This window comes from Plasmodium cynomolgi, chromosome 12 (genome assembly GCF_000321355.1).
Source record: "Plasmodium cynomolgi strain B DNA, chromosome 12, whole genome shotgun sequence".
In the NCBI taxonomy this organism is placed as follows: domain Eukaryota; phylum Apicomplexa; class Aconoidasida; order Haemosporida; family Plasmodiidae; genus Plasmodium; species Plasmodium cynomolgi.
Window position 1 is genome coordinate 2,929,418 of NC_020405.1, and position 26,522 is coordinate 2,955,939.

General features: G+C 41.1%; 5 protein-coding genes across 5 annotated transcripts; all 5 read right to left on the reverse strand.

Annotated features, from left to right (window-relative positions):
• Window positions 1-845: 845 nt before the first annotated feature.
• Window positions 846-6,213, reverse strand: PCYB_127580 (hypothetical protein; the record flags this gene model as incomplete). Its single annotated transcript, XM_004224092.1, has 4 exons — window positions 846-2,590; window positions 2,792-3,776; window positions 3,831-5,929; window positions 6,093-6,213. The coding sequence occupies 4 exons, from the start codon at window positions 6,211-6,213 to the stop codon at window positions 846-848; spliced, it is 4,950 nt and encodes a 1,649-aa protein (XP_004224140.1).
• A 3,167-nt stretch (window positions 6,214-9,380) lies between these two features.
• PCYB_127590 (hypothetical protein) lies at window positions 9,381-12,456 on the reverse strand (the record flags this gene model as incomplete). Its single annotated transcript, XM_004224093.1, has 2 exons — window positions 9,381-11,086; window positions 11,337-12,456. The coding sequence occupies 2 exons, from the start codon at window positions 12,454-12,456 to the stop codon at window positions 9,381-9,383; spliced, it is 2,826 nt and encodes a 941-aa protein (XP_004224141.1).
• A 641-nt stretch (window positions 12,457-13,097) lies between these two features.
• On the reverse strand, window positions 13,098-21,565 carry PCYB_127600 (RNA helicase; the record flags this gene model as incomplete). Its single annotated transcript, XM_004224094.1, has 6 exons — window positions 13,098-13,124; window positions 13,463-13,541; window positions 13,794-13,889; window positions 14,034-16,062; window positions 16,113-16,935; window positions 17,212-21,565. The coding sequence occupies 3 exons, from the start codon at window positions 21,563-21,565 to the stop codon at window positions 15,984-15,986; spliced, it is 5,256 nt and encodes a 1,751-aa protein (XP_004224142.1). The 3' UTR covers window positions 13,098-13,124; window positions 13,463-13,541; window positions 13,794-13,889; window positions 14,034-15,983.
• Window positions 21,566-23,169: 1,604 nt separating this feature from the next.
• On the reverse strand, window positions 23,170-23,902 carry PCYB_127610 (ctr copper transporter domain containing protein; the record flags this gene model as incomplete). The annotated part of the gene is made up of 2 exons (XM_004224095.1): window positions 23,170-23,541; window positions 23,825-23,902. 2 exons carry the CDS (start codon window positions 23,900-23,902, stop codon window positions 23,170-23,172), a joined length of 450 nt encoding a protein of 149 aa, XP_004224143.1.
• A 2,113-nt stretch (window positions 23,903-26,015) lies between these two features.
• Window positions 26,016-26,378, reverse strand: PCYB_127620 (2-Cys peroxiredoxin; the record flags this gene model as incomplete). Its single annotated transcript, XM_004224096.1, has 1 exon — window positions 26,016-26,378. A coding segment is annotated over one exon (363 nt), but the record flags the coding sequence as incomplete, so codon positions are not given.
• Between the last annotated feature and the right edge of the window lie 144 nt (window positions 26,379-26,522).

Consider the following 26,522-nt stretch of genomic DNA (forward strand, 5'->3'; position numbering starts at 1 on the left):
AAGGTGTGCGCATTTATCCATTTGCAACGTATGTGGTCTTAAAAGGTCCCTCGTCTACCGCTTTTCTTTATTATTCGTAGCGTTCTGTAAAAAGATGGCAGTAAAAGGATGGCGGTTAAAACGAAGCGGTAAAAGCGTGAGGGGTTCGCATTTTCTGCGCGAAATGTGTGCTAAAGAGGGAAAAAAAAAAAAAAAAACATATCGACAATGAAATCACAAATTTTCGTCCATTAAAAAGGGGAATACGTGGAATGACCCAACACGCAAATGGTATTTTCCGGGTAAGCATGAGCAACTGTGGCGATCCCTCCCTCCTTGTCAATTTCAAAAAATTGTCGCAGGCGAATTTGCCGTTGACTGTAGGCGTAAAGGTTTCTCCTTCATTTTGGCGTTGTGCACAAAATATGGAATCGAAAATGTTTTTTAAAAATTACGTTTTAAGTTTCAGAATGACGAATGGACCCCCCAAAAAAGGGGTGGCATTACAAAAGGGGGTGTCCACGCATGTGCAGGTAATGTTTGCGTAGACGTATGGGTAAAGGGGCGAGTAGGCCCTAGGCAAAGGTGTATATACCTGCGCACGTGTGCGCACGCGCGTGATGGGACATTTTCAAAGATGCCCAGTGGGTGAAAAAACTAAAACAATTGTGTGAAGGGGCAAATGTAAGCACGGGTACACGAACGAGCGAGCTGCACAGTAAGGACGAGTGCACAAGAAAGATGGGTGGTGTGTGCGCAAGCGGTGTGAGTATGTCCTTTTTATCAGTACGTTTTTCTATCCTTTCTTCTGTCTGTTTTTCCGCCTGTTCACTCTGCCTCGTCGCGCCTGCGCCACTGCTCAACCGTCACTTCCTGTGGCAGGTGCAGCCCTGAACGAATTTGTTCAACTTATTCGATAAATGCTTGTACAGGAGGAAACAGAAAAAATTGTTTATGAGGAAAATTATCAGGAGGAGGCCCAAAAGGAAGGCGTACAGGTTCCCTCTATTCTGAGGATCTCCGTACGCGCCACCAAACTGCGATCCGCCGAACTGCGCAGCGGTGTGCGGTGCACCGTTAAACTGTGAACCACTAAACTGTGAGCCACTAAACTGTGGACCGCTAAACTGTGCACCGGCATCGCCGGCAGCGCCCCCGATAAGGTAACTGATAAGCATCCTCTTGTAGTGCCTAAATTTATACACAAGGTGGTGAAAAAAGGTTAAATTCCTGAAAAAATTGTAAATTTTAAAATAAAACGTTTGAAGGCTGTCCACCGAAGAAGTATAATAAATGAGGGGGGTTTTGAATATGTCGTTATGACAATGATTTTCATAATACAAAAAATTGAATATATTTCTTTTTTTCTCTTTAAAAATAAAATTGGGATTTTTATCGTGAAAGGAATTTTTATTATGTAGCAGCATATTTTCTTCTTCTTCACCACATAATGGGAACTTTCCGCCCATGGAGGCAGAAGTGGTCCCCCCGTTTGCAGCAGTCGTTCTTCTTCCCCCACCTGCGCCTGCCCCTACTCCTGCTGCTCCTCCTCTTGTGGGTTTTTCGAAAAGATATATTTTTTCTATCTCATCGTATAGTAAATCTTGTAAATATTTGCAAATATAGTGGAGTGAATCAAAATGTTGTTTTTTTTCATTAATTTGTAAAATACATATATCTTTCAATATTTTGAAAAAGGATTCTGACTTATTCCTATTTTTGTGTAAATTTTTCATATTTTTTTCGTTTATCATGATATATTTTAGCAGAAGGCTAATTGTGTTTTGTAAAATTTTAAAATTGGACAACATGTGATATATGATTTTCGTTTTATTGTTGGTAATTTTTATGACATCTTTCAATTTGGAAATTACGTAATTATTTTTATTTTCAATAGTTTTTACTTTGTCCACTAATGTTAGTAGGGCATGTCCTCTTGTATTTTTTGCTTTTTCTTCAATTTTTTCTTCTCGTATGCAATTCTGTTCATAATGATCGTACTGGATGTGATCATTCAGCACATGATCAAATTCGTCAAGATATTGTAATTTATTGTCTTTAATATTTTTTTTTTTTGCTTCACTGTTTATTACTTTTTCTTTCATTTTATTTTCTGGTTTATTAATAATTAAAGGAATTTGTTTTCCCGATTTTAATTTCACAGAATAAATTTTCGACTGGTTATTATCATCATCATATTCGCTAATGATATCATACACTTCGTTAACAAGTTTGCTGTTGCTTTCTTCTGTTTCTTTTATTTCGTTCAAGATTTTTATACTTTTGTCATTATTTTTCTGTTTATATTTTACATTTATAATATTTTTCATTTTGTCTTTCTTATGCATTTCTTTGTGTATCCCTGCTTCCTCTACGTATTGTTTTAGATATTTATCTGAGTATATCATATTTTCCATTTCGCCTAGGGTTAGGCACATGTTCGCCTCGTCGAGGTGACCACGTTGACTCCTTTGGAAAGGCACTTCCTGATATTCCCTTTTTGATTGCTCCTCCAGATTGTCTGTACCTCCCCCTGCCTTCACACTCTGCTCATTTTTTGTTGCGCCTTTTTTTTCTCTTTCTAAGTTGGTTTTCCAAACGGATATACGACCTGTAATTAGGTCCACAAAAAATTCTGTAATCGCTTCGCACTGGGCTTTTCTTCGATATTGCAAAGCTTCCTCTTCTTTTTCCTGTACACTTCGCACCTCCTGTGGGGGGCGCAATAACCTTCCCCTATTTTTCATCCTTTGGGAGAGTCCCATGAGGGTGGCTTTCTCCATCCAAGCCGATATGGTGTAAACTAGCTTACTTTTAGTAGTTGGCAATTTTTCTGAAAAAAGGTAATTTGTCGTGCAATTTGCCATATGATCTGAGATGACGCCTCTTACATAGCTTTCGCTCTCCGTTAGGTTCTCTTCAATTCTGCGGCTAGACAAGTTACTGCATATATCTGCCATCAGTTTGGGCATGCGCTTTATATCCTTCTGGCTTTTCATCAGTACCATGGTGTGGTAGCGCGAGTGCACGTTTTTGCATCTTAACATGTACAGATACAGCGTAAGGGTGTTAATCGTTGTGGGGGATTCAACATTCAGGGGGGGCGTTTCGACACTAACTTGGTGATTTATAGGGGGGTCCTTCGGGTGGAGTGGCTCCCTGGGGAGGGGTGATTCCACTGGGAAGGGTTCCCCATCGGGATAGTGCTCCCCATCGGGATAGTGCTCCCCATCAGGGTAGTGCTCCCCATCAGGATAGTGCTCCCCATCTATGTAGTATTCCTCATCTATATAGTACTCCACAGTATCCGCATTCTCTTCTGCATTCTCTTCTGCATTCTCTTCCGCATTCTCTTCTGCACTCTCTTCCGCATTCTCTTCCGCACCCTCCTCCCTGTAGGCATAGTACGACAAATCCGTTCTCTCCAAACGGTCGTGCCTTTTGCAAGTCCTGCTTCTGTCCGAATGTGCAAAAAAAAGACCGTGCAGTTCCTTCTCAAGTGTCGATTTGTTTTTCTTCTTCAAAAGAAGACCATTCTTCATTATATCCACACACCTGCCACGGTTGCGCAGACTAGCTAATGGGGCACATTTCATGAAAGACATAAGCAATACTGAGTCGAATGTATTTTTCCACTTCGTCATGAAATCAAAGCACCATTTGAGGCTCTCCAAATTGTGTGTCTCTCGTCCCTTTCTTAGTTCATCGAAGAGGTAAATCATTATCAAGCTGTCCTGTGGTTGTTCCTTTAGAGGGGTTAAAATTTGCAGGTTCTTTATTCTATTCTGTTGCTGCATTTTTTCCCAAATATAAGTCATGAGAGGGTCTTCCTCTTTCTTCTTCTCCTCCTCCTGCTTGTGCGGGAGATACCTCGATGCATCGCATGTTGGTAAACGAAAAATGGGTGAATAAAAAAGGCGTAATTTTTTTATATGTCCTATTTTATTAAACTGTTTTGATAAGAAGAGCTTTCTGAACATTCCCCTTTTTTTTCTGATTTTCCTTTTTTTTTTCTTCACAATTTTCTGTCTCCTTCTCTTTGGGGGGGGCAATCTCTTTCCAGTTATGAAGACGAGATACTTTCGGATTGTGGACTTGATTAAGTTACGTCTAAAGGTAAGCAATTTGTTAATGTCCCCTGCATGTTTTTTCAAGCAGACCATATCGTGATTGCACAGACGACGGGGCTTCCATATAGTCAGGAGGGGATACATACGCCTATTCTGCAGTATACTATTTTGCACGTTTTTTATAGCCCCGTAGTTGTAGCAGTGCACTTTGGGTGGTTTTCTCGATGGTGTTTCACTCGGACTCCCTGGAATGGTCCTCTTATCAGAAGTGTGTGGAGTCGTTGCACTGTGCAGGGGAACGCGTCTTGGGATATTTACACGGCTGTACACTTTTGGAAAGACCCTCCTCACGAGCACACGGAATGGGGAAAGAAATCGCCGACAGGTGGGTGTGTATTTCCTCACTGTGCTTCTCTCAAGAGGTGGATCATCCACGGGGTTGAAGAAGCGATCCATTTTGATGACATCTTTCATGTTGTAGTGATCGTAACTGAGCTCGTCCTTATACTTCATCAGGTAGGCAATGTAAGGCATGTACTTCTTAACCACATTTTTGTAATTCATGAATGGGTAATTTTTTAAAAGCTTGGATATTCTGAGTTTGTTAAAATTTTGAAGTACAGCATATTTCTTCTTCACCGCTTTGTTCAGGATGACTAGCGAATGAGGTGAGACACCCTGGTTGTATTTTTTCTGTTCTAGCACATTCTGCTTTGTAGCTACAGAGGGGGATACACTAACTTTTTCTTTCTCTTCCTCCTTGTGTTGACTTGTATTAACTTCAACCTCCTTGGTGGTGTTCCTTTCATGGTCTCTTTTTTCATCAAACACGTTTCCTATTTGTTCTGTTAAATGGTCAAATGAAGGTTCGCTAATGTGAGCAGTCTTGGAGTCTCTCTCGACAAGTTCTGCGTTCATTAGTTCTTTTTCGATGAGCTCAGTGTCCATAAGTTCTTTTTTGATTAATTCTGTATCCATCAGCTTTGAATCGATAAGATCCGTGTCTATTAATTCTTCTTCTATCGTTTCTGGATCTAGGAAGGAGCCATCGAAGGGGGTAAAATTGGATATCGTCGGGGGGGTTACACCCGTGGGGGATTGCTCTGTTGTAATAGTTTCAGTCGTGTGCATTTCTGGTGAATGCATTGCATCCTCTTCGTGCTTCTTATCTAAGTGTCTCTGCCCATTTCGCCGATCGCTTGTTCCTGGTGTAGTCCCTTCACCCTGCATACGTTCCTTGTCCTCAAGGAGAACCTCCAAATTTTCTATAATCTCATGGTCGCGAATATTTTCATTTTTCTCATGCTTGTAATTGTCATGGAAATCTTTTTCAATCTGCGTGATGTTATCATCTGAGTATATTTTATCACTGAGCATATCAACACCAGATGAAGCAAAAATTTGCAAATGAGTCAAAGTACAATAATAATTATTTTCTAAGTTGTGATGAGACAGGACAACAAACTTCATATATTTCACCCAACAATTATCTTCATCGTAATTTTTACAATAATCATAGATGTTAAATAATTCAAAGCTCTTTGTAAAATTGGTGGCAATTTTTCCTAACTTTTTCCATTTTTTTGTTGGGTATACATCACTCCCTAAAATTTCTATAACTTTGAAATTTGATGCATAATGCTCTAGTGATACCAATCCGATTTTCTCGATGTGTATAATGTCACTGAATGAGTAGATCCACCAGATGTCTGAATTGCATGGCGTCAGCATGTAACTGTCATAGTCGTACTGTTGAATCGATCGGATGTTTATAATTCCCTTGCTGTACTCGATTATCTTCGTGCCGGTGTCTAGCGAGCCGAAGTCGATCTTCAGCTTCAGGCTCGTCAGGTTGTAGTTTTCGCCAAGAATGTATTTTTCTAAGGGGGGGGGGCGGTGAAACGATTACGCAGCGGTGAAGCGATCACGTGGGGAGGCGGCGAAACGATTACGCAGCGGTGAAGTGGTCACGTGGGGAGGCGGCGAAACGATTACACAGCGGTGAAGCAATCACGTGGAGCGCCTCTCACATCTCGCGCATACCTGTCGACGCGCTGTCCTGGTTGTTATTTATGTCGTTCATATAAGTCGTATCTTTGGGGGTGAAAAAGCTTTTTATAAGGAAAAACAAAAAATTTATTGAAATTAAAAACCACCATATCATATTCCTTGTCTTCCGTAGTAGTAACGTTTCGATTTTTTTTTTTTTTTTTTATTTAGCTTTCTGGCTACTCTGCAGTTTTGAAGACTACCCGTGCGTGTCCCCTTTGGTATGCAGCGTTAACTGAGCACTGTTGTGGGGGCTGTTTAAGCGGCTACTTCTGCAGGTGCGGGGGCACTTATTTAGATTCTTGAGAGGTCGCATGCTGCATGGTTTGCTTTGCGTAGCGATGCACCAGTCTGGTCACCTGAGGGCCGGTCGCGTGGGGGCATGTATGCTGGGTGCACCTGCACAGTTGCGCGGTTCAGCAGTTGCGCAGTTGAGTAGTTGCGCAGTTGAGTAGTTGCGCGGATGAGCAGTTGCAGAGTTGCGCAGTTGCAGAGTAGCTGCAGAGTTGTGTACCTGCGTATCTAGTCCTTCCGTTTCGCCAACCAGTGCCGCAGTTACGGTGGTCCCTTGCTGGACACGTTTCTGGTCAGCACAGATGTGCCTGATGACTGGCTCGGTTTTGCTTTCTGCTTCGGCTGGCAGTGCGTGTGCGTTCTCAAATATTCATACAGATATGTATTTAAATACATACGTGCGCCCGCCAAAGTTGTGCAAATGGGTCTGCTGCCTTGGGGGCATCGCACTTTCCCTCGAGTGAGCTGCAAAAAGGGGGTGCCACCGTTTCTGTGTCTTTGCCGTTTTCTCGTTTGGACTTGATGCGGAAAAGGGGCACGTTACGGAAACGACGAATTGGGAAGGTCAAAAGGGTTGAAGATGGGACAAATGGGCGACGCTGCGAAGAAAGGGGCAACGCTGCGAAGAAGGGGGCGGCGCTGCGAAGAAGGGGGCGGCACTGCAAACAAATGGATAGCGCTACGAACAAATGGGTTGCGCCGCAAACAAACGGATAGCACTACGAATATGCGAGTAGCACTAGGAACAAACGAAAGCGCTCTGCTGCGTGCTTTTACAAAGGCACACAGGTTTATAAGAGTCGCATACAGGTATATTTAAGTGGGATAATATGAAGATAAGCGTTTAGCAGGACTTCCCTCATGTTAGTCAACTTAAAACGCCAAAAAAACAAACAAAAAAAAAAGTACAGTTTATAGCAGTGGAGCAGTGGGGCAACGAAACAGCGAAGTTGCGGAGATGCGAAGTTGCGAAGCAATGTAAAAAATGAGCCTTTTTATTTCCCCGCGTTTTTCGTTTTGTTGCATGTTTAAAAATGATGTTCCTTTGGATTTTTTTCTTTATATTATTGCGACGTTTTTGCGACGCTTTTGCGACGCTTCGGGACATCACACAATTGCAGAATTGCCGCGACGCTTTGCCTCATTTTTGCCGCGTTTGTGGCACGCGTTTGCCGATTTTTCCACAGAGGCGTTCATGGTGAAAATGGTTTGAAAAGTTGAAATCGAGAGGAACGCGCCACGTTTGCCCTCACATGTTTTGTCAAGAATGTACGAATTATGAAAGTTTCGTCGCGTACACTCGCAGCGATGTATGCAAAGAACGTTTTGCTATGCATGCATTCTGTGCGCGTGCCCGTTCATGTCGTTTGCTGAACTGTACTGTTTTGTGCCTCCCCCAAACACACACACACACCTTTGGCACATCGCGCTGGGGGACAAAATGGTAATGATGTGTTTGGCTGCTGCAGGATGAAGCTTCAAAAAAGGGGTGAGAAGCAAAAAAATAGCGTAGGGGAGTACCCACATGGGGGAAACACATCACAAAAGGAGTAACCTCTCCAAGAAAACAACGCTTGTAATGAACTCCATTTGTTATTTCTCTTGACATTTCCTTGGGTACGCCTATCCACTTTGTCTGACCGGTTTGTTCCCCCTTCTTTTTTACGTCTTGCAAGCAAAAAATGAGGCGCAGTAAAACAATTGGGGGCCGCCTTACAGGCAGAGAGTACATTCACCACTTAAAAGGAAAATTTTTGTTCTTAAGAATTTCTTGTAATAGTGATTAAGTACTTGCTTATATTCCTCACTGTTTGGAAGTGGCTCTCTCGATTTGGCGCAACAGAAAATGTCCCTAAAACTGCTAAGGTTTTCTGAGTACAAAATTCAAAGAAAAAATTGTGGCATAGGTTTGTGCATATGTGTTGTTGGGTGGGAGTGAACAAGGGAAGGAATCGCACGTGGGCATGAAGTTGCGATAAAATATATATACATATATATGCATATATGTATGTCCATACTGCCGCGTGCTAATGAAGCCACCCAGGCAGAACCTACTTGTCGCTTTCTCGTTAAGGAGCAAGGGGGGAGATAGGTCCTCTTGGTGGCAGAACTGGAGGACGCGGTTCAAAATGTGGAAGTCAACGGAGAGGTTGTCCAAATAGATTAGAAGCTGATAATTGGGAGGGGGGTGGAAAAATAAATTAGACATATTGTGGAGATTTTGTTCGAAAGGATGAGGTGTTTGGCTGGTTCACTGTCCTCAGAAGTGCACTAGTCAATCGGCTGTCGCGACAAGGAGAGTAAGACAAAAAGTGAGCGGAGGTAGTCGACGTGTGCCTTATGGGATGTACGTAAAGTATGGACAACTCTCCGAGCCGCGACTGTAAAATAGCACTTACGACGTCCCGAATATTTGCTCGAATGCTCCCATCCGCGTGCATGCGATGTAGAGAGGTAGAAATGGTTCGGACTATTTTAACCCTTTTAAGTCTACATAGGACAGTTCGAATGTAGGGAACTAACGCTTTTGGCGCGTCACCATCTTGAAGCGATTGTAAAAAGTGGGCTCTTTTTGCATTCTTAAATGTGAGCAATGCTGCATCGGTAAAATGGGATACACTTTTCTGCAAATTTTTTTTTGATGCTATCGTGAGGTTGCTATTTGGTGTAACTTTTCTTTGCTCATTTGTTTCGAAAAAGGATGCGGCAAAAATAGTGCGGAGTGCGCATATGTAGGGAAGGCTAAAATTCGACAGGGACGGGGAATAGTAATGAGAACTTAGGAGCAAAATGCTGCATCTGATAGACTCCAAATGGAAATATTTTTTCTCTAGGAATAAAGCAAAGTGGTGTAACTCCTGCATGTATTTGTTGTTGATTAATGTTATTATTGGGTAGTGACTATTCATTTTTGCTTTCGCTTTTGATTCTTTTTTAATTTTTTTGATCAAAAAGGCAATTTTTTGCAGCATGGCATTATGCTCAGGATCATGTTGTGATGTGAATTCTACAGAACTTGTACTTTTTTTTTTTTTTTTCCAAATCAATATATTTTTTGTAGTCTAAGAAAAATTTATATAGGAACGTTTTCTCTAGCATGCTTTTTAACTTGTCTTTGGAAAATGTTTTTCCTTCTTCTGCGACATCATTCAGGGAGAGGTACTTCGAATGAGTTTCCTCGTTGACTCTTTTGTAATGCGTGTCGATGATGAACTCATTTTTGGGGTAGTTATAAATAAAGGAAAAGCAAAAGTAGAGAAGTAGGAGACTAACCACATTTTCCGATTCTCCACACGAGGGGTTCATGTTCTGGATGCTCCATGATAAATCAGCTAGTAAGGTGTAGATAACTCTCTTTAGCTGCGTCTTTTTTTTTTCATTTTCCTTGTGCACTTTTTGTACTATATTTAGCGTATAGCACATTGACTTTATCATTTTTGTGACAATCTCTATTTTGAGCAACTCACATTTTTGCTTCACGTTCAGGTACTCTGTCACACTTCCAAAGAGTTCAACCTTCACTTGGTATGTATGTGTATTTGCTCTACAGAAATGTTTGACGATTTTTTCTCCCTTCTTCATTTTGTACGGAATATTCTGTAAGAGGATGTCCCTAAGGGGGAAGAGTTGCTCATTTGGTTGGCACCCATTCGTTGTGGGTTGTTCAATTGGGAGTTCTTCTTCCTTCTGATTATTTTCGAAGCGTTTCTGCAGCGCTTCTCCTTGGAGTATATCACCTCGATCTCGACAAATGGCGCATAGGATCCCCTGCAAGCACATATTATTTTGAAGAAGAAAATCCAAGTCGCTGTATCCTCCCACTAAGTAGTTGGTCAAAATGCGCATAATTTCGTCTCTCATTTGAGGGCATTCAATTAAGCCTACATCCAGGGTTTCCATTTGGCCCATTTTGTCACAAAAGCTACTTTCATTTTTAATGAGAAGGACAAACTGATATACGTGAAGAAGAGTAAAACTGGAAACTTCACAATGTTGTACATTATTTAGATGGAAATAAATTTCTTGTTGTTTTTCTATTAGGACAAAAATGCACAGCATAATATTGACAACGTTTTCGTAATATCTGTTCAGGTTCTTTAAACTAAACGATCTGATCATGGTGAAGGAGAAACAGAAAGAAATATCTCGTCGCAGATATTTCCCTACCATATGTTTGTTGACTACTTCTAGTCTATGCTTTACTTGGACAGTGTATGAAATGTTTTCCAAGTTGAGGGTGCGTACTTCTCTCAGCAAGGTGGTGAAAATTTTCAAATTTTCAATTCCCTTTTGGAAATCCTCAAAAATGTGACATGGTAAATATCTTTTTATGTCTTCAATTGAGAGGTAAATTTTTTCTACATTTTCTAATTGGGTCTCTCCCCCTTGTTTAATCAACGCAAGTACTTTTCTAGCACTGACAATTGTGTAGATGCTATACATATACTGAACATAGTTTTGTGATTTTATTTTTTCTAACGTGTTCCATGTCTTCATATGACAGCTGCTTCCATCCCTTGGTGTGTTTTCCTCAAAAATGGCATCCTGTACATTGTAGCATTTTATTTCTTCATTTATTATGAACAAACAGTTGTCACATGCTCGTATGCATTCTTCCAAGTTGTTCGTCAGCAGGTGGAGGAGGGAATAATTGTTCAGCACCTTTATGTGTTCCTCCTTAATTAGTTCGTGTCCTGCGATTTGGGGGGAAGAGGCATATGAAGATTGGCATATGAGTGGGGCGTTCGGACGGGGGTTTTCAATGTGGTTCATACAAATGGAAGGCGCGGCACAGCTAGGGGAAAAGCGGAAGGAAGCACACACTCGGTACTACGCATATACATATACATATATATATGTATGTACGCCCAATCGGGGGGAGCCCCACATGGCTCCCCCTTCCTCTTAGACACCCCCGATAGGCTGCTTTGCCCGATTTCTCACCCATGAGCAGGTAGGAGGACACCGATTTGAGTGTCTCCAAGCAACTGACAAAATCGGAATTCTTGAAGTAGAGCTTCTTTGCCTTTTCTATCAAAACGATGAGGAAGAAATTTTTGGTGGAAGTGCAGCTGGGTAACTTCTGCTTCAGCATTCTGGATTCTCTTGCAGGGAGTTCGTTCCTCTTCATTTGAGTAAACTTCAATTCGATAACCTTATTTTGTGTTGTTCGATCTTGAAGTAGTAGTAGTTTAGGCTGGTTTTTCGTAACTACGTCGGAGCAGGGTACTACCAATTGATGGTTACTTCCTGGGTTATCTCGGACGAGTTCTTCCACTTGGCTATTTATATCATTTGATTTATTTTCTTCAGAAATGATGAGCTCGTTAGGGTTCTCCACATTTCGATGTGAGCAATTTCCCGTGTCTACCTCATTGTGCTGATCCAGTTTATCCATTTCGCCTACGTCACAATCTTGATATATTGAATCAATCGCTCTTTTGCGGATTTCTTCCTTCTGATTTCTCAGCAGCTCATTTTTTTGTTCCTCCAACTGGGACTGTATCCTTTGTGCATCATCCTGCAGCTTCTTGATAAAGTCATCTCGCGAGTTTTTATCTCTCTTGAGCATTTTCTTTAGATCATCTAAACTGTTGATTCTCCTATCATTAATTATCGATTTGAATTTCTGCTCCTGTGCAATTAATTTATTCTTTTCTTCCTTTGTGCATTTTATCAAATTTGGATATGTGGCATTTTTGTATATGAGGAAAATATTGAAGTAATTTAAATGTCCCCATAATTTGTTTTCTTTTTTCTTCAAATTTAAGATAATAAATTGGGTGTTTTCTCTAACCTGTACGTGCTCCTTGTCCATGCTTATTTTGTCATACAAATCGATGTTGACGATTTTATTTTTGTGGTTTATTTTGATGTACGTGTCTGATATTAGGAGGTCTTTTGCCTTTTCCATTTCTACTACGTGTTCGTCGTAGAAGCATAGGTCTTCTATGCACCTGACATCGGAGAAGACGCTTTTTTTGCGCTGGTCACCTTCTCCGCTTCCTTCCTTTTTCAGCCTTATCTCCACGGAGTCGAAGTTTTCTCTCCAAGTGAGTTCCATGGGGTGGGCAAGCGGTGAGTAGGGGAGTGGCACGTAGGGAAGTGGTACGTAGGGGAGTGATACGTAGGGGAGTGGTACGTAGGAGAGTGGTACGTAGGAGAGTGGTACGTAGGGAAGTGGTACGTGGGGAAGTGGTACGTAGGAGAGTGGTACTTTAGGAAATGGTACGTGGGGAAGTGGTACTTTAGGAAGTGGCACGTGGGGAAGCGTTTTTCGTGGAAGCAGCTATCGTGGAGGTGGCCTACACGTGTTTCTGTTTTCCACGATAGCTCGAGGAAGCAAAATACCGGGGGAAGAACAAGTAACGAGCGGCTGAAGTCGGAGCACCAAGTCGGAGTGTAGCCGAAAACAGGCTCAATTTCTAAGAACCTCAGTTTTAGGAAATTTGCTCCAAGTTGAATCTATCAACATAGGATCGCACAAGATAAACGTGTAAAAGTGTTTTCCTAATTAATTTTGTTGCGTAGAGATTATTTTTACTTTTTTTTTTAGGGCACTGATTTGGGGTGTTAAAAGTGAAATAAAGTTGGACACTAAAACGGGGGAAAATTTTCACAAAAGTGATAGAAAAAAAAAAAAAAAAAATAAATACATAAAAAATAAAGAATCTATTGACGTTAGAGAAATTTTTCCTTCTTCATTTATTCAACAGAAAGCTGGAAGTGTACCTGTACGCGTCGGAGAGGGTGAAAAAGTACCATGATGTGGAAATGGGGTGAAAGTGGTGCAAAAATGGGGCAAAAGTGGTCCACACATGGGACCAAAATGGGATCAAAATGGGGACAAAATGGGGCCAAAATGGGAACGAAACGAAGTGACGTTCGCGTGCACCTCTACAAATTCCGACTAATCACGTCAAAATAAGCGCACCCAAGGAAAAACGAACACCTCACGGAGAGATAAGTACACAAAAAAATAGGGCAAGCAATGAGGGCATGGGGATTAACCAATTCACGGGGATGCAAAAAAAAAAGTACGCTTTTGTAGAAGCGCTTTCCTCTCTAACCTCGTGGTCTATTCCGTAGTAGGTGTCACTATGTGCGTACACCGCAAAGTGGTAGGTCCCCTGGACTAGGTCTTCCAAACTGCATGCAGGGAAAAAAAAAATAAAATAAAAAAAAAAAAATAAAATAAAATAAAATAAAACTAACAAAATAAACAAAACAAAATGGTGACAAACAGAGGTGGCATTTGAGAACGACGCGAGGGAATACGAAACGGAGATGAAGACACAAAGTGCAGGGGCTAGCCACTGCATCTGCCGCGTGTACCCCAAAATAAAACTGAGGCAGTGTTGGGGCAGGCCTATTTTAGCCTGTGCGGGGCAGGTTCCCTACGTGAACGAGACGGATGATGTTTTCTTTAGGGCCGAATTGTTGAAGCGCTTGATGGAAACCGATTCGTCTTGAGCACAATCGTGCAGGATGGCGTACCTATTGGGCGAGGCGGGGGGTGCAAAGATGTTAGAAAGCACGGGTACGCTTATGGAAGCATGTGCTTCAGTTCGCAAGGCTCTATCCCCTGATGCGCATAGGTACCCATGCGTACGCACAGCAAATGCACAGCTGCTCTCCTACCACTGCACATTCGCACTAGGAGGGGTACCAGAATTGGCATCCCGCGATACTTTATTAAAGAAACAAAAAAAAACTCTAATGACAATTTCATTCGGATCATGATGTTTCATTTGAAAAAAAAATTTATTTTCATTTTTTAGATGATTCACACAAGGAATGCTGACAAAGTTATTTTTCTTTTCCGCCACGTCGTTACTAAGGTTAGCATTTTTGTAAAATAATTTGATGCTGCTAGTTAGAGACGGAATTTGAAAAATAAAATCCAACTGAGAGGTGTGGAAGATGTTAAGTGAATATAAAAAAGATTTATCAAATTTTAGTAGGTCCTTTAAATTTTTGATTTGCAATTCTGCCAATTTGGCTAGCTGACTGTCATTTATGTCCTTAATCAGGTGAAGGGAATTTTGGCTGGGCTGAATTTTCTGGTTAATACACTGATATATGAGGATCAAATTTTGTATATAATTATACTTACCAAAGAGTAAGCATATGTCAATGAATCCATTAATAACTCTTGCTACTTGATCCAGGACTAATTTCAAGTCGATGTGATAGTCTGCCGTTTCGTAGGTGCATTCGTACAAACGGGAGAGAAGCAGGAGGTATGTTTTGACATTTTTCATATTCATGTCGATGTCTAGGGGAATTTGGTTTCTCAGCTTCACGTTGTACTTGTCTTCGTTGTGCCTCAGGGGGACGTCATCAAACTCCCTGGCCTGCGCGATCAGGGCGAACAGCCCGTAAAAGTCGAGTTCCTTTGCCTGCGCGCGGTGGCGCCGATGATGGCGGCAGGGCGACTCGTTGCGCTGGTCGCGGTGGTCGAGGTGGTCACGGTGGTCGCGATAGTCACTGTCGTCGCGGTGGTCGAGGTGGTCGGGGGGGGTTGATTTCTCCTCCACGCAGTGATCTTCGTTCGGTGAGCCGCTTTTCGCGCCCCGTTTCGCTCCGCTTATCTCGCCTCTTATCTGGCCGCTTATCTCGCCGCGTATCTCTTCTCCATAGGTGCCTTCCCCCAAGTCCATGGCTGCCTCTCCCCGATCGACCACAAGGCTGCCATTTTCGAGCTCTCCACTGTGATCTTCTGTCCTATCGTTTTCGCCTTCCACACCATTAGGGCGCCCACAACTCTGCTCAACCATTTTGTAAAAAAAAGAAACCGTTTCACATTTCAAGTAGTACACGGAGGCAATATGCCCCAGGGGGGTTGCACAATAAGTGTGCATGTAATCCTCCATTGTGACATGTATGCACTTGTTGGTCTCCAAAAAGGTAATTGTGCTATCGATAATTTTGTTCACATGCTCATATATAACCTTCTTGGCTTGATTAGACAGTATATTATTATCAAATAGTTGGACATATTGCACATCTTTAATGTAATAAGAAGGGTTCGAAAAAAGTCTTTTAAAGTAATACGACTTGGTAAGGTAGTTAAAATATCTTCCTTGTTGTTTATAACTTTGGAACAAATTTCTGCATTGATATGTTCATTTAAATTTTCTATAATATTGGATTCTATATTCATAGGATGATAGAGGAAATTTTTGATTGCGTTTTTTCTTTTTTCTTGGACTAGCAATATGGCTAAAGCTTTGTCGTCAAATTGTGGTCTGCCAGCTCTTCCAATCATTTGTAGTAAATCTGTGTATGAAATATCTTTGTACTTCTTCGTTTTGGCATCGTAGAATTCATTTCCCTTTATGATTACTAGATAGGCTGGAAGGTTAATTCCCCATGCTAAGGTCGATGTGCATATAAGTATTTGAATTATTTTATTTAAAAAAAAATATTCTACAATGTTTTTGTCATTTTCGTTTAACCCAGCATGATGGATTCCTATTCCGTACTTGAGCAAATCTTTCAAGTGTTCATTTTCGATTATGTTCAGGTAATTTTGGAACAGCATGTTAGCTACTTGTGTTTTTTCTTCACCAGATATGGCTTTGCTCATTAGGGCGGTATAATCGAGGAGATCATTTGGTTCTTCGTCACCACTGTCGCTGTCCAAATGGTTGTCATCGTCATGGCTTTGTGCAAAATGATTCGAGTTAAAGCTATGACGATAACTTTGGCGCTCACTTGGTTCTTCCCCATCTTTTTGAAACCTTTTTTTTTTTCGCGTCCTTTTTTTTACTACTGTTAAGTAAAAACTGGATGTGGCTCTTATCATTGAGCAAATTTTCTATATGCAAAAAGTTGAGATTGTGTGAACTGAGGTTCAGGGAAATTATGTCGTATGCGGTAACTCTCGTTTGTCTCCTGGACGAAACAAATATGAGCACATTTTTGGATTGGGCATATTGGTTAACAGCATCGAACACGTTTTTGTTCATTACTGACATTCGTGCGCAGTATGCCTTTTGAGTGAACCCTAGAATGTGGGTTTTACAAGGTACTATGCGGCATGAGGACGGGAAATTAAAAAGGTAATTTTCTTTTACATCTAGCCATAAAATCAAATCGTCTACACTCGTTATGACGGTGGTTAATCCAACAAGTCTTATTTTTTTATTCAAGTACTGTTCCATATTTTTAAATCGATTAATTAAAATTTCAATGACACCTCCTCTGTTTTCCTGTCCAAGTAAATGTATCTCATCAAAAATGATCAAACTGACGTTTTGTATGAATTTTTTATTTTTCCAATTTCTGGATATAACGTCTAATTTTTCTGGCGTACATATGATTATGTCACTCTCCATGATGTTTTCTTTATTTTCGTTTTTATCTCCTGTCAGTTCAATTACGTTTTTGTTTAGGAGGCTTTTAAATTTGCTCTTCCAGCTCTTGTGTCGCTCATTTACAATGGCTTTCATGGGGCATATGTACACGGCTTTTTCCCGTTCGTGGTGTAGTAGGCTCCTCAGGATGCACAGCTCTCCGATGACGGTCTTGCCGCTTCCTGCGCGGGGTTAAGAGGTTAAGCGGTTACGCTGTTTTGCGGTTACACGGTTACGTGGTTACACAGTTACGCAGTTACACAGTTAAGCAGTTACACAGTTACGCAGTTACACAGTTACACAGTTACGCAGTTACACAGTTACACAGTTACGCAGTTACACAGTTACACAGTTAAGAGACCATTCGGTTGTGCAGCGCGCGCTTCGTATGGCGAGCTCCGCAACGGGGCAGATTCACCGCTAAACACAGCGCTAAAGAAGCCGCTTAGCAATCCTACCTGTAGGGGCCCCCAGAAGGATGTTCTCATCCGTGTGGAACGTCGCGTGGAACATCTGAGTCTGAATAGGGTTGAAGTACCGGAAGGAAAAAAACTTGATATAGCTAGGGATTTTCAAAATTTGCGTGGATAGGGGAACGACCGGAAGGATTTCAGAAAATATATTAATCTTCTGATTGATGAATAAATTGTTTGTGTTGAAAATATGGACATAGGACAAATTGCACCAATTCATGGATAAAAACTGGACAGTGATTTGAGGGGGCATTTGATTCGAGAGAGGGAATTCGAAAGAAATGTCATGTATTTTTTTCCTGTCTTTTTTATGAATAGAGAATTTTTGGAAATATAAAATATCATTATTCAGTGTGTTCAATAAGAAAAGGTGAAAGTTTTCCTGAATGTCATTCCACTGGTCTGACCAAATAGTATTTGTGAGTTGCACCTGGAGATTTATTTTCATGATCGTCTGTGTTATGGGCTGAATGTATCCCTCGATATGTAAGTTTGGAATTAAATTTTTGTAGTAGAGAATTTGGTTGGTGTAGACTTCATTTCTTAGAAAGAAAAGAAGTTCGCTTTTGGTTAACGTGTCGACAGATTCGTGTGTTAGTTTTTTTTTTTCTAGAATGTTCACCACGGACTCTTTTAGGTAGACGGTGTAGTTTTGGTTTTTCCGATACCTCCCCTGTGGCGTGTCATGGAAATCATGATTATTAGCATACTCCTGTTCCTCGAACATTTCTGGCGGATTTACGTATTTCCCCCTGTAGGGTAGATGGCTCAGGTGAGAAGCTGCATTATCTTCTGGGGGAGCGTTTCTCTGTTTTCCCCACATTTTGGCGGGCTGGCTAGAAAATGTCACATTCTTCTTTTCTAGTAACTCATTTCTGTAGCAGAAATGCCTGAAGACGCAGCAGTTGATGGGAAGTCTCCTCAAAATGGATACAATCAGATTATGTGTATTCATAATCAAGTTGGAAATATTCTTCAGGATGTTAAGGCATATTTCGTAGTAGGCATATAAAATTCGGATAATGTTTTGTATCACATAGTTAATTTCGCAAATGAGGGAGAAGTTACTTATTTGTATCCTTCTGAGATAGGATTCGATCAATATACGTAAGGTCATGTATTTTGATTCGTCGTACTGCTCCTTAATTTCACATCTACTTTTTAACCACAAAAAATCGTTCATGTCTTCATTTCTAATTTGTATATTTTCGAATTCTTTCGATTTGCTGATAACGTCAATAACTTCTATGTAATTACTTCGGTCAATGTTTGCCGCGAAAATTCCTATGGTTTGATAATCCACATAGTACTTGGCTGCTATGTGTCCATAGAAGGTTCCGATAAAGTCGTTGGTCAGGAGTACTCTCCTTACTAACTTATTTTCACTCAAGTTTTGAATCGCCTTTAGGATAATTTCCTTTCTTTTCTTGTACAGATGCATGTCTGTGGACAGATCGGCATCGTAAAGGTTAGGGTTTTTTTTCATTCTTACGTACAGGTAGGTATATTCTAGCCACTTGATGCCATCCTCCACATTTTTAGTTGTCCCTATGCTAATTTCTGCGTTTAAGTGATTTTCTATATTTTTTAAAAAGGTCGATTCAATGATGGTATTATTGGTTAGCAGTTTTATATACTTGTACAGTTTTGTCCTTTCGGTTATGAGGATAGCATGTCCGTGATCTTCGTACTGTGGTCTTCCGCACCTTCCGAATATTTGGTTAATGTTAAGAATGTCCATATCTTCCATTTTTCCACTTTCGGAGGAAAAAAAATTGGTACCTTTGATGATGACTGTATGGACTGGTAGGTTAACTCCCCATGCTAGAGTAGAAGTACAGCATAATACGTTGAAGGCCTTTTTTTTGAATAAATCTTCCACCAAAATTTTGTCAGATCTGGACATTCCCGCGTGGTGTATGGAACAGCCAAATTCATAAAACTGTTTCACATACATGTTATTCGATTTTTTAATTTTCTTATTTATGTCGCTATCTGTGTAGAGGTTACTGACAAAGTAATCGATCTCCCCATTTTTCACAGCATAATCAATCAGGAATTGTATCGTTTTATTGGTGTCATTTCTTGAGCATACAAAGATGATGCACTGTTTGTCTTTCCTCAATGCATTAATAATTTCGCCATAGGCATATATATTTTTGGCTATATTCAACTTGTTCATATTTTTTTCATGTATTCCGTAGAGCGTTTTATCCAGCTGAATGGATCGGTAGCTTTCATTGAAGTAGAAGCACATATCCTTTTCCACTTTTAGAAAATCCCTCACGTCGTTGTAATTTGGTAGTGTGGCTGACATGGCCATTATTCTTCTCACCGACTGGGACGTTTCCGAGTATCGTAAAAATCGAGCAACAATCGTTTCGATCACGTCACCTCTGTCTGTATTTAGCAAATGTACTTCATCAAGGATCAGGCATTTGATGTGTTTAATTAATGACTCATCAGATACGGTGGTGGAATAACTGCTATTTCTTAAAAGGATGTCTAGCTTTTCCGGGACGGTTACTATTATGTGCACTTCTTCCAACTGTTTGGACGTCAGGCTGTGCTCCTTTGTGTACTCGCACACTTTTAGGTTAAAAATTTTTAGCTTCCTTTGGAACAGGTTGGTTATTTCGAAGACGAGGGACTTCATCGGGGCTATGTAAATGATTTTGAATTCTTTTGCGCTTATGGAGTTTCCACCTCGGGAGGGGGCGTGGTCGCTGGCGCCCTCGTCGCTTGGGGGGTCCTCATTCAGGGGGTCTCCAGTTGGGAGGTCCCCAATTGGGAGGTCCTCATTTGTGGGGCCCTCATTTGTGGGGTCCTCATTTGTGGGGTCCTCATTTGTGGGGTCTTCATTTGGAGGGTCTTCATTTGGAGGGTCTTCTTTTAGCGAGTCTTCTTTTAGCGGGTCTTCTTTTAGCGGGTCCCCTCTCATGGGATCACCTATCACCTGTCCGTTCCGCTGCGCATGATGTACGTCTGCACGACGACCCCCCTGGGCGCTCACCCCCTCACCGCTACGAACTAGGTAAGTCTGGGCTATTCTCTCCAAGCTGATTCCGTTCTGTTCGCAGAAGAGGCAAATCTGCTGTAGTATGACCAACAAGGCGATGTTAGTTTTTCCACACCCAGTGGGCGCAGAGACGAGTAAATTCTTATTCGTCTGAAAAGCAGCCTTAAAAACTTTGGACTGTACATAGTTAAAATGTTCGAACTCGAAAATGTATCTGTGCCAAAAGGGTAAGACTTTCACAGGAACTAACTCGTCTTTACTGAATTGAAAATTTTCCAATCTGTTAATTCTCACTTTGGTGACATTGTCTGTGTATGAGTAGGAGGTATTTCTGGGCACCTGTATTTCTTCCAATTTGTTTTCTTCATTAGGTATGTAAATTTTTTTCACATCTCCAAAATTGTTTTCTTTTAATGTATATAAAAAGAAATCTACAATTTTTTCGATATTTTCCTTTTTTATTAAAATATTTTTTTTGCTGTTAATTCCGTCTGTCGTTTTATCAGTTATGAAGAAATTCGATGCGAGAACTTTTTCCTTTACATCTACATACTTGCTTAACAGTTTGATATCTCTTTTTATGTTTTCCTTGTTTTTAATAATATTGAATATAAAATCGATGTGTTCTTCTCCTAGGAGGTCGAGTAGGCTATTTTCCAAATTGTCCCTTGTCATAGTTGTGTAGATAATTTCTGTAATAAGTTCGTTCATTTCGTTTAGGCTTATCTTTTTGATTTGGTTTCTTCTGTTCATAATGATATACCTGTCTGTGTTTTGGCTGAATGCCTTTCCGCTATTTAAAATTTGTTCGCAGGTATCATGCACGTACATCAGCCCTGATTCTCCTCCTTCGAGATGGTCGTCCTCATGGTCCTTTGATCGCCTCTTCGCTTTCGGCGGCCCTCTCTGCTTGTGGGTGCCATTCCGCATGTGCTTCTTCTCCTCGCGCATCAGGCGCAGGAGTTTCCGTTGCAGGGTGGGCTCCCATCTACCCCTGCGGGGAGCGATTCGACTGCGGTTGCGGTTGTTGTTGGGGCTACCATCGAGACTGCTACCTAAATTGCTACCTAAATTGCTACCCAAATTGCTACCCAAATTGCTATCTAAATCGCTATCTAAACTGCAATATGAATTGCTATCTAAACTGCTATCCCTACCGCTGCTACTGCGACTGGCCGCGCACCCTGCCCCGCCGCAACTTCTGAAGAAGGAGCTCCTCTCTATGTACGCTACCGCCTCGTCGATGTCGTACGTGCCGTGCTTGATGGAATATTCATAGTACGAATTTCCCTTCAGTCGGTTGTTTAATCGCGGCTTCATGTTCCCGGCCTTGTTCTTTCCCTCCTGCACACAAGCGTAAATATGTGTTTGTGCACGTACACGCACCCCTGTGAGCGAACTCACCTAGGGCGTTAGGTCTTTATCGTGTTGTGAGACCTTGCCGAGAAGGACGCAAAATATTGAGAGACACTATATCGTTGCAGGCGTTTCTATGTTTATTTCGTGGCAACAAAAATGGTGGTCTTTTTTTCTGTAATGATAAATGTGACTACTTCACGTGGCACTGCCAAATTCGTACTGGACCTTGCAGGTAAGCAATCCTTGCATATATACACATATAGTTAGCACTTTTTATGTTACTGTACTTCATCACGATGAGCATACTGCGTTGTATAGGGTCTCCAAGTTGTGATTCTTCTATGTAGTTTGCTTTGTTTTTTTCTTTTTTCCCTTTTTTCACCTTAGGTGTTGAGTAATTAACTGGCCAGGTGAGAACTTTGTCCTTACACAACATTTATTCCGATTTGTGTTCACAACTTAAGGGCCCTTTATGAAATGTGTTCTCTAACCAAGCGGTTAAAAGATATCCCCTAGTGTATAGCATTATGTGCAGTTGCTCTTTTGGGGCATGCTGCATCTGCATACGTGGCTACTCATAAGTCAGGTGTACAACTTCGACTAAAGAATGAAAATGTAAATGAGCACTTTTAACCCCTGCATTTGTAAATGGTGATCATCTCGTCAGCAGGTTAATGCGGTGGATGGCAGACTGAATGGATCCGAGGTTGCCAATATAACCTTGTGATGCACGAAAAAAAAAAAAAAAACGTTACCCTTCTACATAAAAAAAAAGAAAAGAAAAAAGGAAAACCCTATCTCCACTGAGCCAATTCTGTGAAAAAATGACTAAAAAGTTTTGATACCACTTAACAGTAATGTTAAAGGGAAAAAAATAATAATAATTAAACAAATTGGGAAATAAAAAAAAATTGTTAAAAATATGCGGGAAAAGTAATATATTTTTTTTTTTTTAAAAAGATTAGTTATTAGTGTATGTCCCTGCTCCCGCTGGGGACGAGGGGGGGGGAGGGTTCTCCCTACACATGTAGGGCGTAGGGGGGAACATACAATAACAAGTAATACAACTTGACAGTGATCCATTTGTGCAAAAAAAAAAAAAAAGGAAAGGAAAGGGAAAAATAAAACAATTGCGATTGTTAAAGCAAAGGAACACGGAAAATAATATATCAGGTTAAAATTCAAAAATAACGAAATGGTGAAAAGTACCAGAGGGGGGGGGAGGTATGCGAAAAAGAAAGCACAACATTTTACCCAGTTACATGTAAAAAAAAAAAATTAATAAAAAGGAAGAACAAAAAAAATGCAGTAAAATCATGACATGTGGACATAAGAGAGGGTAGAAGCAAATGGCACGAACTATGTCAGTTGCGTGCCTGGGTTCTCTTTTTCGGGGTGAAGTTAAAATTGGGTTTAGGGTTGCTTCGCTTCCCTCTTAGCCATTCGCCAGGTGGGGGGAATTACAAAGGCATATATATGGACACGTGGAGGCACTCGCAAATTCATCTGCTTCGCACAAATCGGTCGGGAGGGATCTGCACACCACTGGAATGATGGTCAAAGGGTCAACACCCGCAACAGGCGGGGTCTCCATGAAATTCCTTGTGGACGTCCAACCCATCGGTGGAACTTTTCCCACACGTGACAAACTTATGTCCAAATAAAAAGAAACCAATCGATAGGCCCAGCACAACGGCGACAAATAAGCCCACATTGAAAGTCATAACGATTAGCATTAATAAGTAGTCCCATGAATAAATGATAAATGACAGCACAGATCTCGCTAAATTGTTTTTAAAAAGAATTCCACTCGTGATTACGCTTGTGTCTTTGGTTTGCGGCAGGGCCTGTTCGACGTGCAGTCGGAGCAGCTTCAGTAGGACTGAGAGCACGCCGAAAAGGAGGCATACGACAAGGGAGATGTAGTAGGACGTTTCCTGGAGGGAAATGGAGGTGTATAGGCAGTGTATAGGTGGTGAAAAGCTTGAGATAATATGGTGAGCAGGTGGCCAGCAGAAGGTCAGTAGATGGTCTGCAGAAGGCCGGCAGATGGTCAGCAGAAGGCCAGCAGATGGTCAGCAGAAGGCCAGCATATGATCAGCAGAAGGCCAGCAGATGGTGTGCTGCACGGTGTGCCGCTTAACAACCCGCGTGCCGGCCTGCGTAACTGCAAATACGCAGATCAACCACCACTGAGGGGGGGATCTTCTCTCGGATTACCGTTTTGGTTTCCCAGAATTTAAACAAAATAATCGTGTGCGTGGAAAGCTGAAATGACATGGGCATCGGCATGGCCATGCTGTGTCGTGTGGTACTTCCACCGCCATCCTCGCCGCCATTTTCATTGCCAGCTCCCTGCAGTTGGAAGTTATTTTCCTTCTGGCCCTTGATGTGCTTCTCAATTATGTTTCTATACAATGTGAAATTGTCCCAGCAGTTATAAATAAAGGCCAGCTTTTTTGGGCAGCAGTTATGGGCACACTCTACATGTAATGAAGGTGTGCATTCTGCATTATCCCTTACATTCTTATCATCCCCTGAATTCCTTCCATCCTCTGAACTCCTTCCATCCTTTTTTTTTTCCTTTGGGTTCCCAGCTGAGCCTTTTTTCTCACAACAGCTTTGTCCTGTTTTCTCGTTGTTCTCATGTCCATTCTTCCCGTTGCTCTCTTGTCCGTTCTTCCCATTGTCCTCATGTCCATTCTTCCCGTTGCTCTCTTGGGCCGTCGTTCCATCCGTGGTCAGGAAAAAATTTATAACTAGAATTATTAAAAGCACGTTCCAGATGTTTTTATTCATTTCTGTTGTGCTTGTTTGTGGTAGTAAAAAAAAAAAAAAGGGAAAACGATTACACGTAGGGGATGGAAAAAAAATAATATCAAAAATGAATAAGAAGTTAAACAGAGTGGAATGAGATTAACCATGTCGATGATTAACCTTTAGGGTTCTTTTTTTTTTTTTTTTTCTTCTCTCTTGGGCACATGAATAAATAACCTACACGTGATGTACAGTTATACACGTATGTATAATCATTAAAGGTGGCTTTTCGTAAGTTATTATTTTTCTCCAGAAACTGTTTCGCAAAGTTTATATTCACCCTATGCTATTTTCACAAGGAGAAAAAAAAAAAAAAAAAAAAAAACCACTGTGACCACGTGAAATTTAATTGAAGCATACACATGAACACAGCCAACCCACGCGTAGAACATACAAGCAGGCTGTACAGAAGGAAGAGCGATTTAATTTATTATCGTGTTTGTGTAATTTTGCACAAAATAGGGATGCATAACGTATGCCTTAATCTGCAAAATTGGCAATTGCCCATGTGGTTTAAGCACATTTTAAAGCTTGAAATTCTTTGGAGGTTTACGTTTTTCGCATTGAAATGTTTTTTTTTTTATAAGGTCTGTTATTTTTAGAGCGTTGGAATACATTTGTAATATGGCTACACAATGGCATCTTTACATGACCCCTTTGCGAAGCAGAATTTGATTTGAACCCCTTCCCTGTGCGGCATCTTCCTTCTGTTCCGTGTATAAATGAAAAGCGATTTACCTATGTGACAGGCGAACGGTGCAAACCTCTAATGAGTTACTGCGGGGTGCCCATTTTTGCGAGTTGTGCATACGTGTTGATCGCTTCATTCGACAATCTGTGTATGCAGAATGTGGCTGCATAAATTTCAACTTTGGTTAACTTTTTTTTTTCTTTTTTTCCACTTTTTTTCGTGTGTTTTACAATTATCTGTGGCTCCGAAGGCTTGCACCCTCAAGTGTGTTGGTAGTTATTCGAAGTCTCATTCGTGGCATGCGATTTATTCGCGCACACGCGAATTTAAGCAGAGAAAAAAAATGCACACCTGTGGAAAGATGTATATTACACGCGTGCATACGTATGGGAGTACATTTGGGACGTGACATCTCGCATTCTTTCAACAACGATGTAGGCATTTTGCACACGAAGTGTTAATAATAATACATGATGGATTGCTAGAAGAGGGAAAAAAAAAAAAAAAAAAAAAACACATTTTCATACGAAACGTGTAGAAGCATTTTCTTAGTCATACAGGTCGTAATGAACCAACAAGGTAGACGACCTCGAAAATGTAAAACTTGTCCGTACTTCTCCTTAAACATGTTTTTTTTTTTTTTTTTTTTTTTTTAAACATGGTGTCGCGGTCCCCATTTTATAATGTGGACAAATATTGCGCAACGCCCTCTTCTGATGGCTTCATGGAAACCTTCCCCTTTTGCCAGTTGGCTGGACACACATCTCCATATTTCTCATGGTGCTGTATGGCGTCGATTATTCTTAAAATTTCGTCAACTGAGCGACCTATTGCGAGATTGTTAACGAGAAGATGTTGCACGATTCCATTCATGTCGATCAAAACGAAGGCTCTCAAAGATACGCTATCATCAAAGAGAACGTTGTAGTCTCTTGAAATGCTTTTCGTGATGTCAGATAGTAAGGTATGCTTGATATTGCCAATGCCTCCTTTTTCCAGCGGGGTTTTTTTCCATGCAAGGTGTGTGTATTTGCTATCTACACTGCATCCCAACAATTCTACATTCCTTTCGTGAAATGCATCCAAGGCTTTATCCAATGCTATTATTTCTGATGGGCAAACGAAGGTAAAATCAAGTGGGTAAAAATATAACAGTACATACTTCTTTCCGATAAACTGTGTTAAATTCACTTCTCCAAAGGAGTTATCTCCAAAAACGGCCTCAGCTTTGAAAAAGGGGGCTTCTTTTCCTACGTATGTCGGCATGTTGTTCGAGTCGGCAAATGGTGGCAGTGTGCTGTTTTATATATATGCGCTCCTCCTGGGGGATGTTTAATTCGCTATCTGTTCACGCGGCTGTTACGTAATAGGGCAAGTTTTTGCAATGAGAAGTTGCAAGTGGGAAGTATA